This window comes from Cryptotermes secundus, unplaced genomic scaffold (genome assembly GCF_002891405.2).
Source record: "Cryptotermes secundus unplaced genomic scaffold, Csec_1.0 scaffold233, whole genome shotgun sequence".
Taxonomy (NCBI): domain Eukaryota; kingdom Metazoa; phylum Arthropoda; class Insecta; order Blattodea; family Kalotermitidae; genus Cryptotermes; species Cryptotermes secundus.
In genome coordinates, this window is record NW_019739213.1 from 608,815 (window position 1) to 623,760 (window position 14,946).

The 14,946-nt window shown below is 39.6% G+C and overlaps 1 protein-coding gene across 1 annotated transcript; it reads left to right on the forward strand.

The window, feature by feature from the left end:
• Nucleotides 1-2,464: 2,464 nt before the first annotated feature.
• On the forward strand, nucleotides 2,465-14,640 carry LOC111871669 (histone H4 transcription factor). The gene is made up of 9 exons (XM_023864926.2): nucleotides 2,465-2,806; nucleotides 3,071-3,503; nucleotides 6,758-6,897; nucleotides 7,587-7,773; nucleotides 8,595-8,753; nucleotides 8,939-9,101; nucleotides 10,485-10,614; nucleotides 12,675-12,808; nucleotides 14,222-14,640. The coding sequence occupies exons 2-9, from the start codon at nucleotides 3,080-3,082 to the stop codon at nucleotides 14,484-14,486; spliced, it is 1,602 nt and encodes a 533-aa protein (XP_023720694.1). The 5' UTR covers nucleotides 2,465-2,806; nucleotides 3,071-3,079; the 3' UTR covers nucleotides 14,487-14,640.
• Nucleotides 14,641-14,946: the final 306 nt, after the last annotated feature.

The window sequence follows — 14,946 nt, forward strand, 5'->3', positions numbered from 1 at the left end:
GTAACACTGCTTCACGTAATTTTTGCGCACAGTAGATTCATCCGGCACTTTGCACTGTGTATACTTCTCTATGAAGTTTATCAGAGTAGGACTGGTTAGTTTCCACAGCGGAATATCGGCCGCTAAAAAGACTTTGCATAAATCAAAGGGAAACTGTGAAAAACTATTAATCGAAAATTCACTAAGCAATTTTTGAACAGGAGCACTTTTCGTGGATTTAATTTTAATATTATCTTTGTGTATATTAGTGTTCAAATGCTGAAGAACTTGAAAGCGTTTTTCAAAACCGTTTCCTCACACGCTCGGCAATAAAGAATTTCGTTATCCATACTTATCATCTCTCCTTCGAACTCCCGCTGATACAGCTGTAATTTAGTTTTCTGACTTACTTTCACTTTCGGCATGAGTACAGAAAGCTAAACAAACTTAACTACAGACTAGTCACCACTAATGTGAATGGCCCCCAGCTTCAAATGAAGAAGCGTAACGAACCTCATGGAGACTTCGGAAATAAATAATTGAAGTCCCTTATCGGTTGAATAGTATTAAATTGATTGCTGCTACATGTGAACGCTTCCGACTAATCCCTTCGCGGCCACTTTGATGGTACGCGGATGAGGCAAGTTACGAGTAGAGGGAATCATCAGGAAACATGAATCATGACGAAATGTTGAGTCAAATATGCAACATGTTCTAATACGGAAAAGAAAAATTGTATACACCCGACCTTGATTGAAAGTTTGGACATAAAATTAAAAAATATATACGATGAACATTTTAAAAAGGAAAATATGCAGTATAAATAGAGATCTTCGAAAATATGATGCTTACTCACAAAACAGGCGAAATAAGCATTTATATTGCAACGTGTTTCGTTACTGAAGACGCCGTAGAGATTGTTAATTGGTTTATTCAACAACCTACAAGTAACGGCTACAATTAATTATCACACAGTTGCGGAGTTTCACACTTTATAACCCTATTCGCAAATCAATTCACTCTGTCTTCAGTAGTCTACAAGTTTACAGTAGGGGAGCTATGTAAGTGTCCCTGTATCACACACTCCCAATTACACAACTACACACACGTCCGGTTCTTCTTTCCGCGACGGCTGTTATATTCCAACTCAACTCGTAGGCTGTTGGCTTGAGAACTGTTGATCACACACTCACTCGTAGGCTTGCTCGGAACTAACTCGGAACTGAACTCGGCGATGGCCACATTTCAACTAACTCACGCTTACTGCTCAGCCGGCTTTATTCCGTTCGCTGTTGCCTGTTACGTAGCAACACTGTTGGAAGCTGGTTACGACTACGTAGCGTTGAGCGTTACGTCACAGCGGAAGGGGGGGAGGGAGCGCTGACTCATCCGCCACGTCACTGTGGCCTGAGGTGCCACGTTGCTGCTGGGTAGGGAGGGGTTCTCCGTTGCGCAACCAGAATGCTGGGACTCGACTAACTTCGGCTCCGCTCTGCGCGTCATGGCTTGCGGGGGGCGGGGAGGGGCATCATATATAGTGCAACACGTCACAATATATCCAAACGAGCATACTTTCTGTTTGCAAGAGAGAAATATGCATTTGCATTAAAATCCGGCCTCTACTTATGATCCATGACTGCATATGCGTTAGCTCTGCTAGTTGTTACGTGTTATTTGCCGAGATAGTAAACACTTCCCTACTCTGACACAACAGCAGAGGAGCTGCTGCTACTGTTAGGCAACGAGTCGGTAAGCAGTTCCCCTCTGTGACGTAACAGTAATGTGCCACGTGTCCCACTTGTCCGTTATATATACATCGGCTGTAGCAGTGATGTCAGAAGGGTCAGAAGCGAGTGGGTAGCCAGCACGGACGTTTGGACGGTTCTGCAATTGAGTAATAAAGTGACGTTACACGAATACGCCTCGAGGTCTTGTTTCACGACAAACATATTGAATAATCAGGTATGTAGTTGCTTACAAATAAATAACATTTTTTAGTGAAATTACAAACTGTTTTAGAGGGGTTTTAAAAGTTTGTTATCAACTGTCTTTAACCTCTGAAATAAAAACAAATATCAAATAGTCATAATTGTAGGTTATCATAGTAAAGGGAAATATGAAATCTTTGTGATGATTTAAATCTTGATATATACTTCAGCCTATAGGTTCGAAGGTCGCCTAGAAAGTAATGCAACATATTTATTTTCCCGACCCAGTTTTGTTGATTAAAAATATTATTTTGCATGCTGCAGCTTTTAAGTGTCCCGGGTTTATCCACGTAGTTGCAAGGATTCCTGCTAGGTTGTGGAGAAGTAGGGAAGTTTCAAAATGGCGTGTGTAAGTGTGATGGCTGTAAAAGTAAAGTTATCCCTGTACCAGGCCACGAAGGGCCATAGGGTTGTGAAAAGTTGAGGGTCACACATTATCTAGACTGATCTAGACAAGCGGCTTAAAGATGGCGGTAAGGTCAGCCTTACGCCCCGGCCGCGCTTCGTTCCCCAGGAAAATTAATTAATTAATTCCTGGGACCCATTTCTGTTAGCAGGAAACGTCAATGAATCTAAAGAAACGTTTCCGGAAGATTCGTCCTTATAAATATGTGACGAAAGTGGTTGTGTGCGAGGCCATCACAAAGCTTCAGTGGTCTGGTGCTTCATCCGTCTTACAACCCGGATCTCACTCTTTCAACTACCATCTTTTGGTCTCTTGAAAGATGCAATCCGTAGAAAGAAGTTTCATGGCGACAAGGAATATATATTGAATACAATGTAGCAATTTATACAGCCCATCATATATACCTGGTGATGGGCCTATGTGACTGCAAAATGTAAGTACCCATGAAAACATGGACTAAGTGACGATCTAAAGTTGCACTGGGGAAGGTTTCCTCCAAGTAGTTTGGTTTTCCCTGCCGGTTCTCATTCCACCAAATGCTCCATCTGCTTCTATCATCTGGGGCTGGTACAAACAGACTATGAGAATGTTGCATTTACACACATGTGTTATACGTAAATATCAGGTGCTCAACTAATGTAACAGGATGCTCAGATTCAGTATTATCCCAGAATAGTGACTCACTGTTGTATTGCAGGTTTGCAGAATGAGCAGTATGCCCAGCTTGTTGTCATTCGATGACCTGTTTGGAATCGGTCCGTTCCCTATTGGTGATGAAGACGCAGTAGCGAATGGCCTGGAAAACTATGCTGACTGTATGGACAGTCAGTCATCTGATATGGAAGATAATAATTTGGTCTGTAATGCATCAGAGGAAAGGAAGCAGTCACCAGTATTTGAAGAGTTGTGTGACTTCACAGTTGCGAGTGATTATTCAGACAGCACCCTACCACCTGCCTGTGTAGAGAAGATGCATAAGGGCAAGATAATAAAGCTGAAGGAAGAGCAGCTAGATCTGCAGTGTGGATGGAGGGACTGTGATTACCGCACCAGCAATCTTGACCAATTTGTGCGCCACGTCAGCTTTCACTTACCACACCTAGAGGTCAAACTGAACAAGGATCAGGAAGGTACTGGTTCTGTTGTGTTCCTTAGGATCTTCCCTGCTTCCAGCAGTACATGACAATGTCATTTGTGCAATCATATGCTTGCTCATATCAACTTCTGTTCACTCTTAAAATATTTTAGAAGTATCTAATGGTTTCAAAATAGTAGCAGAAAATGTGGAAAATAATGGAGTGAACATTAACGCTTTGCATGCCATGAGGCAATTCAAATGATTAAGATTGCCACAGTCAAACAGATAGGCTCAATATTAATCACTTAGTACAGCATTTCTAGTGATAGGATCAAATGTGCTGTACTGATGTTTAGAGGAAAGAATAGGCCATGTCGGTATCTGAATCTGTTAAAGTTAATCTACCGACCACACAACACGTTTTTTATTTACTGCCACACTACATGTTTCGACCTCAGGAGGTCATCATCAGGTGTACGAACACAATTTCACAATCACACGCAATCACTTCCTTTCTCCACTAATTTCCATCCTGTATCCTGTTCAGATTCACGCTCAAATAATATGTATAAGTTCTTCTTATACCATATAAGTTAAAAATATATAAGTTAAAAAGCTCTTCTTATAAAATACAAGTTAAAAATACCAATGTCAAAAATTAAGATTTAAAATTCAAAATTCAGTTCCCTGTAGCCAGTTACGTTATTATCACTTGTTTAGAAAGTTCGTGAAAAATAAACTTCACTCGTCACATTGACTGCCCTTTCACTTTTTGAAGGTCTTGTCGTTCTTCGGCGTCCTCTGATGTGGGATCTGTTACGTTCCTTGTCGTGATGGCTACTGATCGCTCCTGATTGTCTTGTTGGGCTGGTTCCTATAGGGTATTAGTGGTGGTGGGGGGGTGCGGGTAGGGGTGGGAGTGGTATTCTGAGAAGGTAAGTATGTGATTTTTGGTTATATTATATTTCTTGCGTTTGATTTGTTTTTTATTAGGATATCATAAATTGGGTTATAACTGTCAGTCAAAGCTTCGTTCATTTGTAGATTTTGCTTAGTTAATTCATATATGTGGAAGCTTTCTAGTGTGTTCAGCATTTTTCCTTTCTTTTCTATGTGGAGTATTTCCATTGCTTTGTCTATGGTGTGGTAATTGTGCGTTGTGTCCAGTATGTGTTGGGCGAATTTTGATTTCTGCCCATTCGTTTTTATTTCCCTGATGTGTTCTTTGTATCTTGTTCTGAAGTTACGTCCCGTTTGGCCGATGTATTTTAGGTCACAATCTTTGCACGTCATCTGGTATACTCCACAAAGGTTGTATTTATCCGTTGTTTCATGTTTTGTTCTTAGAAGCTTTTTTATTGTATTATTTGTTTTAAAAGCTACTTTTATATTGGTATTTCGAAACAACTTAGTGATTCTTCTAGTGCTGAAATTGTGTTCGTACACCTGATGATGACCTCCTGAGGTCGAAACATGTAGTGTGGCAGTAAATAAAAAACGTGTTGTGTGGTCGGTAGATTAACTTTAACATTCGTCTAGTACACAACAGGATGCAAGGAACAATAAAAGATCTGAATCTGTGTTCATTTGAAGGTGATATGAGGTTTTCTGTGCAACAGCATTTATCCCCAGGCACCCTTTGCTTTTCTAGCAGGGAGTTCTGTGGCAGGGCTTGGCACCCAGAGGTTTAGAGATCTGAGGGGCATATTCATGGCTTCATCAGAAGATCATGTGGAGGGACTTGAGGCCGTTACAAATAACATTTACCATGTAAATGGTTCTCTATAAAACCTGCACTGGAGAGGCCAGGGGTTATTTTTAAAGTAGGTTAGGAATTTTGTTAGTAAACGCTCTGTGCTGTATATCTCAGAGCAGAATGGATGCACTCTTGTTACTGTCTATAGTTGTTAGGGGGAAACATCATTAAATTAGAATAACAAGGGTCGTTGCTAGCAACAGATTCACTGCATGATAGAAGTAACTGAGAGAGAAACTAGATTACTTGCTGCTGTTTCACTTGGAAACAAAAATGTTACATGTGAGCATAGTTGAATGTTCAGTGTCTGTATGAGGTGACAGGATATGTGAAAACAAAACATATTAACCTGAAAATAATCTGGTTCCCTTGAGGACTGTAATAAAATAGAACTGGGTTTGTGCAAGGGGATTGGCTTAAGCTGGTTTAGTAAGTGGAAACCAGATTCTATAGTGTTCAGAGCTTTAGCAGATCCAGTTCTTTTGTTGCTGTGAAAGCCCTATTCTGATCCAAATCACTTTGGTTCATGTAATCAGAGCCTGCTTCCCTAACAGTTATATCATTTTGGTATACCTGCTCTGCCCTTATCTCCTGAGTTTTTTTTCTTTCTTTTTTTTTTTTTTTTTNGTTTTAAAGCCAAAATTTTGAATGCAGCTCTCCTGTTTTTTTTTTTGTTTTACATGCATCAACTCTCTCAACATCTTTGTCTGAATCACTGTAACTGTGGTAGTTGGAGAAGCTCTTCCTTTTGCAGTTTTCTCAATTCATTGGATTCATCTGCCTGGGAGTCAAGTACTTTGCAGAACACTTTGTTTTAAGATAACATTCATTGTTCCCTCATAGTAAGGAAACAGACTTTGTGATTTCTGGCTGGAGCTCCTTATATTTGCTATTGTTACCCGAGTTCGCTTGCAGAATAAAACCACAGTGTTTGTTTGTTTTAACCTGCTTTATGAATGTAATGACGTTTGTTGTCCAATATGTAATTTTTTCATATTTATCTAAAATGAGTTTTGCAAGAAATAGGTAATACTGTTTTTTGTGAAGAGGGCAGATGGATAGAGGCTTGGAAGGAAAGGATAATAAATGCTCCTTTTATGTTCCATATATTAAAAGTATCATGAAAAGTATAAATTGGATTGCGAGTAAACATGGTGAAACTACAGACATTTGAAGGCTTTCAGTTTGTATACAGGCATTATGACTTTATGATGCATTGTTGAGGTAAGGTATGTATTTCTATTTCTTCACATGAAGGTGTGTTTTTGCCTGAGGTTGACACCAAGATGAGAGATCCTGTTTCAGAACAGTTACAAATATTGGTTCAGCAGTTGTGGGTAGCATATCTGGATGGCCTGCAGTATTGCACTGTGTGTTGCACTGCAGCTGTCATAAGAAGAGTAATCTGTTCTGAACATCAGACATGCCACAGGAACTTAGAAATAACAGAACTGTGGCTGTATGAGAAAGATTTGATTGCTAATAGCTATAATAATTATATATATATATATGTTTTGAGTTACTGAAGACAGATAATTTGTGTGTTGCAGGTGTATATGTGTGTCTGTGGGAGAAGTGTGGTTTCGAATCTGCAGACTCCAGTGAGATAACAAGACATGTCAATTTCCATTCATACCATACCAAATTAAAATGCATTGGGTCAAATATTTTGGCTCGTTCAGGACTACCAGTAAGTGATGAGCATTCAGCACATGCATGCTTTACACATTTAGTAGAATCTGCTTATGATAATGCTTAATACTGGCTCAGCCTCTTATAAACAAAATTCTCACTAATGTGTTGAGAGAGTGCTTATTTATTTGAATTATTGTGTTTCTGGTTGTTATCCATTGTCCTGTTTCTGTTTAAGATGCAACATTTCAGAGACTGGATTCTGACCATTGAGATAAGGAATAGCTCTCTTGATTGGACCCAGCTGAGTCAGTTCCACCTAAAAATGGAGACTGCATCCAGTTTCTGAAATGCTGGTGCTTTAAATAAAACAGGATGATGGATAATGTCCAGAAGCAGAATAATTGTGTTAATATACCATTGTCACAAACTTTTAGAGCTTATTTATTTGTCCAGATCAAATGCATTCAGTTGTGGATTTAGTTTTCTTAATGTACCCTGCATCCTTTAGGAAGATTTTGCTTTTCATTCATGCAGAGCCACATTTAGTAATATGAAGTGAAGTGAAGTTGCACAACTCCCAGAAACATGAGACAGTAAAGTAACGGTCATCAGTTCCATGTGACCTGGAACCAAGAATGACTGTGTTGGTGAGGATGACAGAAATTTCCCCAATTCACTGGAGAACCGAATGTGGATCTTATGAATTAACCTGATACCAAGATAGAAAATGATTTTGTGTTACAGATTTGCAAGTTGCAAGTTGCTGGGAAGAAAGTCGTGCCAGATTTGCCATTTGCATTTGAATGCTGCTGGGAAACCTGTGAGGAAACATTCAACAGTCCACAGCTGTACTTCAACCATGTTTACATGCATGTCTATTGGATCCCACGTGGTAGAAATGTGAAAGGCGGGTTTCCTTGCCCATGGCGTGGTGAGTTCTAATTTCCATATCATGAATTCTCACCACAGTTTATGTTAGCTGGATGCCACTTGTGCATGTATGGCTGTTGCTATAGCCAGGAGGATTGCAGTCACCTGTTTTTGCATGTCACAGCAGATTTGGAACATTATCATGCATATATATCTTCACAGTTTTAGGTATCTGAAGGCTGTAGTTAAAGTGCTCATGTTAGCTATGATTACAGACAGAGTTATCTGAAGAGTTAAAATTCAAAGGAGAAAGATACTGCATGTACTTCCGTCTTTTATGCATGCCTCTGCAGATGACATGTATCACAAAATGTGTGATAAGTATGCTAACTGGAGTAACACAAACATACAAAGTAATTAAATGAACAAAAAACTGTTATCTAATAATATTAATGTAACAGGATGCTTAAGTACAACATTCCTTCATATATTTCTCTTTAGCATATACGTGGTAGAGTCATTAAGTTCGTGGAATGTCGTTTTATCCCATCCTATTACAAAGTATTCACATACACTTATGCAGATCCACATCGGCCCTCAAAATAGTTGCTATTGGCCGCTATGCAAGTCTGCCAATGTTGATATAGCTGTCGAAAACATTGCTGAAACATATTGGCAGGAAATTCCTGAATGACACTTTGCGGCCATTCCATGAACTTATTAACTGTGGCAGTATAATTACTGCATTTCTTCAGGCTTCAATAAATAGCTGTCACACAACTAAAGTACAGTGTCATATTCACAAGGAAATTTAAATATCACTCAACAGGTGTGCAAAGAGATTAACTTTGATACTGAAATGTAAACTTTTTCATGTTACAGGTTGCATGTCCAAGTCTACCTACCGAACGGTATTCAAGCTGTTAGACCACATTAGAATCCATACAAAGGAGAAACTTGTGGGATGTCCACAGTGTGGTGGGCTCTTTGCAAGCAGGACAAGATTCGGTTACCACTGCAAGAGTCAGGTTCCCTTAGAATGTAAGTTATAGATCTTTATGCACACACACACACACACACACACACACACACACACTTGACAATGAAAGTTTAAATTTAAGATAGTGTTTTAGGGCAGATGTATATTTGTTTAAGTTTGGAACTGCATGATATATATTTTACCATGTGCAGCACTATTCACTACATGATGCTGTGATTTGTTGCAGTGCGATGTCCGTCTGGGGAACTGGTGAAGAACCAAATGAATAAGCAACACCACAAATGCCCCTTCTGCAGCCGGTCTTTCTCCTCTCCATCAAGCCTTAGTTTGCACATTCGGTACAGGCACCAGGATAGCAAGCCATTCAGATGCAGCTTTTGTGAATACGGGTTAGTAGAAGCCTCCTTCTTCTCACACTGAGTGACCGAGCTAGTTGGCTCAGATGGCAGTATTTCTGACTCTTAATTAAGAGGTACTTGGTTCTAATCTCAGCTAGAACACCAGCTTTTCTGGTCGTCTTTTTAATGGTTTTCCTAGATCCTCCAGGCAAATGCTGGGATGGTACCTCAAATTAGACCATTACAACTTCCTTGAAATCACTTCCACTTCATTATCCAGTTCGTATTCGTATTATGAGAGGGGCTGGGTTTCCCCATGCACTTAGACCAGTTATTGGCCCATTGTGCATCCCCCTTTAATTTTTACTGTCGCCATACCCCACCGGTAACGGTGCGTGCCATCAGCCCCCGTAGAGCCAACGAGGTCGGCCCTTGGTACCTTGATGCTTCCCCCATCCACCAGAGGCATTGGAGACTACTTGGGTGGGAAAGGCCTGTAATTTAGCTCAGAGGTCTCCTAGAGATATGAGGTTCTTTTACGTGCCGTAAATCTACGACACGGGACACGCGGCTTAAAGTCCCTCCCGGAGGACTTGTTCCCTGAATTTTTCTGCCCTTAAAAATTCCACGACCTCCGCCGGGTTTGAACCCACGTACCTTGAGTCATGAGGCGGGTCATTATCCAGTTACCGTTCTACTGTTTGACAGCACACAGTCTGAGATATTTGTAGCATTATTAAGTAAACCATAAGTAATTAATTAAACTGTGCCATCTCAATCTGAACAACATTTCTTGAACCTCATCTGGCATATTATCTATCCCAGTTGTGGTTGGAGTCTCTTCAGATGAATAATGAGATCATTTCAGTTACTCAGTGATTTTCAGTTCAGCATTTATGATCATCTGTACATCTCATTGATAGGCAGTCGAAACAGTGGTAAATAACCAGAAATCACTTGTGACTGGCCCTCAAAATAGCCTGTCACTTTGAGGAAAACATTCTGTTTTGTCCTGTTGCCATGATAGTGAGGAGCACACAAGCAGCACATTAACTTTGTCTGTGAACTAATTGACTTTCTCAGTGAAGCAAATGGTTTGCCTGATGTCACTGCCAGTCATTTCTGCTCACATCTTGACTCTACAGAGCCACTTATGACATTCTTACTTAAAGTGTGCCCTTATGTCTCTTTATGAAGAAATTAAGTTTTATAGAACTTCTCGAAAAGACTCATGGAATCTGAACAAAATTTAATAGTGAGAAATACTTAATGTAATTTGATTTCAGATTTTATCTTTAGCATGCATTTGATTGAATGAATATTTATTGCGATGCTTGTAGAAGTTAACTGAAGTTAAATGCCACTTTGGTTGCTGGAAGAGATCAGAAAGTGAAAGTTAACAGAGTAATTTGTTTGATGTATATTTTGTTTCAGAGCCAAGACACACCATGATCTGAAGGTGCACTTGAATAAACACCGCCCTGACCCACTTTACCACTGTGTGGAAGATCAATGCAATTTCTCATGTCGTAGCGCTTACGGACTTCAGAGACATTGTAACAAGGTATGTTAACTTGCATGTTATTTTATTGTATGAAGAAACTTTGGAGCTGAACTCACTAGAAATTGAAACATATTGCCACGCGACAAATAACTTCACGCCATCTTGGATATAGCGAATTTATTCCACTCACTCTTACATTTACGCAATTTACAGTTTCACAACTACTGCCATCTGCAGTATCACGGTTACTTTTCCTGCTGGAGTCACTGCCATTCACTTGATACAACTCAATAACAATGGACTCCAATTCACTCCGGCAAATGCTAGACTGCAACTGACTGGTTACTCCCTCTCACTGACAAATACTCCTGTTATGTAGCTTCCACACTGACAACACAGAAAACAGTTACGTGATAGCTTTCAGGGTTGCGTGACGTCATGTTTACCAATTGCCTAGCAACAGTCGCTGCACGGGCTCCCCTGTTGCATGACGCCATGTTTACAAAGGCGTTGCTGGGCAACGCTGCATAACAACTAACGCGCTTTGGCTCGGCTCGGCTTGGCACGGACAAGCACCACTTTCCTTACTGTTGCATAACCTCGTTTCCACTGTTGTATAACTTGGCAACCGACCGTTTATCAAAGGTCTGTCTTCGTGGTAACTTGTTCCACCTCCCATTGCCCAGCAATGGTTAGACATATCACAGTATCTTCATAAAGCCTTCTGTTTTGTCTTTGTTGATGTTTGCAGGTTTTGTTGCATTGCCATTGAGCTTCAGTATTCTGATTGGTAGGGGTGCTTGCAGCTCCAGGAGACTATCATTTCAAAACTGAACTATCCTCTTGAAACTGTGTCTGTCACTCTGCTATACCATAATAGTTTCTGTTTTGGAAAGTAGAAAGCAGGCTTCAGTCACAGCTTTGTATCTAGTCACTTTTTCTGTCAGCTTGATAAATGGTGCTGCACATCCTCATGGAATTTAAGTGCTTTCTTGTTGAATATTTGTGAAGTAGTCCATTCACCCATGTTAACTTCAAATTTCACACTTTACAGAACAGATGTAACAACCAACCAAATATTAGAAGAGAGAGCCCTTGAGTATGAGAGATCTAAAAAGTAGCAAAATGGTATGCACTACTAAGTGCACATAGAAATAGTAGCTGTCATCATCATTGTGTTTTCATCTTAGTGTAAATAAACCAGTCAGGTGGTAAATTCTAAAAAAATGGATAGAACTTCTAAATGTAAGTAAAAGTAAAGCTATCCGTGTAACAGGCTGTGAAGGCCCATAGGGTTGTGAGACGTTAAGGGTTCCCCATTATCTAGACAATCAGCTCAAAGATGGCGGTAAGGTTGTCAGCCCTACGCGCTGGCCGCTCTTCACTCCCCAGGAAAATCATTTAATTAATTCCTGGTACTCATTTCTGTTAGAGGCTGAGTAAACCCTAGGAAAATTAAGCATTACATCAGAGAGGGACAATGCAACAAATCAGATATGATCCACATAATTATCCACTAATTTGTGTTTTACATGTAGATTGACTAACTGAACTTTGGCCAGTGTATACCTGACAGCAGCAGTTCTGACAGTAAATGTAAGAGAGCCTGATGATGGCCAGTAGACTAAGATGTTTTGAAACAATAAAGAAGAATAAGAAGAAGAATTAATACAGCTATGTACAATAACTGAGGGGTACACAGTAGCATAGTTGGTTGAGGCACTGTGCTACAAGCTGGAAAGGCATGGGTTCAATTCCTGATAAGTTCATTGAATTGTTTCAAATTACATAATCGTTCCAGCTGCAATATGGCCCTGGGGTTGACTCAGCCCCCGACAGACATGAGTACCACTAAGATTCCTGGGGGATGAAGGGTGGCTGGCACACAAGGCTGACAACCTGTCTGTGAGGTGATTGTCTAGAAGATGTGGGAGCCTAGATCTCTCACACCCCTGTGGGTCTTCATGGCATGTTACAGGGATAGCTTTGCCTTTTTTTAACAATATCTGTACTGACAGAACTTCTGCTGTGTGTTTACTATTGTGTTTCATCATTGATCTGAAAGTTAATTTCTGCATGAAATCATAATAACATGTTGCTTTATGCTGTTGGTGTTTTAGTACCACCTTGGATGTGATCTGCTGCAGTACTGCTGCCACATATGTGACAGCCTGTTCGAACGTGGCTCCCAGCTGACGAAGCACCTTCGTATTCAGCACAGCGTCTGCAGGCCCCCAGGCCACTGCAGATTCAGGTTGGTTCAGATCACAAGAAGTTACTTTTGTCTGTGTGAGGATAACATTGCACTGTAACCTTGCCACAGAAATCACTAAGCCTGTGATGTAGGTGTGAGCACTACATTCCCACAAGAATACATACATTACAGGAAGAATTTGTGGCACTTTCTAACTTTAGCACTTTTTGCCCCCAGTATAATTCTACTGATCTGATGATGTATAGTTGTGAAAAAGTTATGCTAATGTAAATTTTGATGCGTTCACAATGTCTCTATGATTATAATTTATATCCTGAAACCATTTTCATTCAAACTGCATGGATACAATTACAATCCATTTGACTACACAAAATTTCTCATACCTACATACAGTGATTTAGTAGTTAATTGCGTAATGTAAAGTTGCCATTGTGTCTAATTAATTGTCACACCCTGGAGGCACATGAAATAGTGTAGATACAGTTCAGGCATTCATGGCACTCGATGGAAATTGTCAGTTTTTCTTGAAAATGTGGGTGTCATCCAAGAAAGAGTAAGCATAAAATTGAATATCCCTGATTTTCCATCTAAATTCAAACATATGCCACAATGATAAGATTTCGTTGTTCCCATGCCACGCAATTATGAACCATGATTACAGAGTACAGGATGATGGAATGTACATTACATTATTGGATCCAACCAATATCCCATTAAGGGCATGACAGTTTCTGGATTTAGAAAAAGAAACCAAAAACTGTTGATATTCTATGTTATTTAAGAGAGTTTTTATTAGTGGTTTTACATAGTAGATCGAGGGAAAATTTGAGATTTCAACACAGACTAAAGATTGACAGTTATACTAAACTTTTTTGAAGTGAGCTGAATGGCAGTTTTGTGCATAATAGGAACAAAGACCTTCATTACCCAGGGGAACTTCTTGTACAAGGTGCAATACCCACACATTAAGTACGGAATATTGTAATTCAGCAGTTACAAACATGGACATTGGTGTGAAATTTAAGGATGCGTTCAACAGATTTAAGGTAGACAGAATTTGTACATAATAAGTTGTGTACAATAATAATAGCAATAGATCTGTAGGACCAGCAACATATGAAATAACAAAGTGGGCTTTATGAATTCTGATCAGAACTCCTCATAATCAGCTGGACTGTTGATTCCAGATGGAGCTTCGTTTCATAAAAACTTCCTTCTGAAAGTATGAGTTTGATTATGAGATGAAAACTACAACCACATTCCTTCAGATAGAAGATCATTACAAGTGACATAAAACTTAATAGTTTTAGACATATAAGTATAGTGTTTTCTGAGTGTGGAATTTGTGGGACCCAGTTGTTTGGAGTCTGTCTCGAAATAGTTCTGTGGTGTATCTTGCTGGAACCTTGGAGGTAATGGAATTATTATTGTAACCCAACTCAACTGTTGCAGGTACAAGCGAGATGAGGATGGCTTCTTCCGGCTTCTAACAGCGGACACTACACCCAAGAAATTGATCGGGAAAGCCAGCCAACCACTGTGCGTCAAAGAAGATGATCTCCTGAAACAGGAGGCTGAAGGCAGGATTATGATGTCTATTATAGAATATGATTACGGGGGGAGTGTTGTCGCCAGGGAAGATATAGAGACGACAGAACTACATAGCTTGCCCCAAGGAAATTTTAAAATCATAGATGCTTTATGTTTTACAGTGTGAACTATTTGTTCCAATTATGTTGTAAATTGTGTAATTGAATCTCATAGTTGTTGTTCTTTTTATGCATGTCTATTAATATATCACAGTTCTTCTGTTTTCTGTATTTGAATCAGTTCCTTTTTGGCCAGATCATTTATTGTCTTATAATCTATGCTTAATACATTTCCTTTCCATAAATGTTTGTTATTTTGTAAATGCCTGTGGATATTTCATCAGTTTTACTGACACATTACTCCTGATTCTCTGTAATAGATTTCTATATTCTGCCTCCTTGATAAGGAAACAAAATGCTTCTCTGGTAAACAGTACTACTGCAGAAGAGTCTCAATTGAAATACTTGTGGGATGTCGATGTTCCAAGAGACAACCACGTAAAACTATAACAGGTGTATATTATTTACAAATGTACAGGATGGCTGTGAAGCCGCTTTGATATATATATACAGGACGTCCCAGGAGGA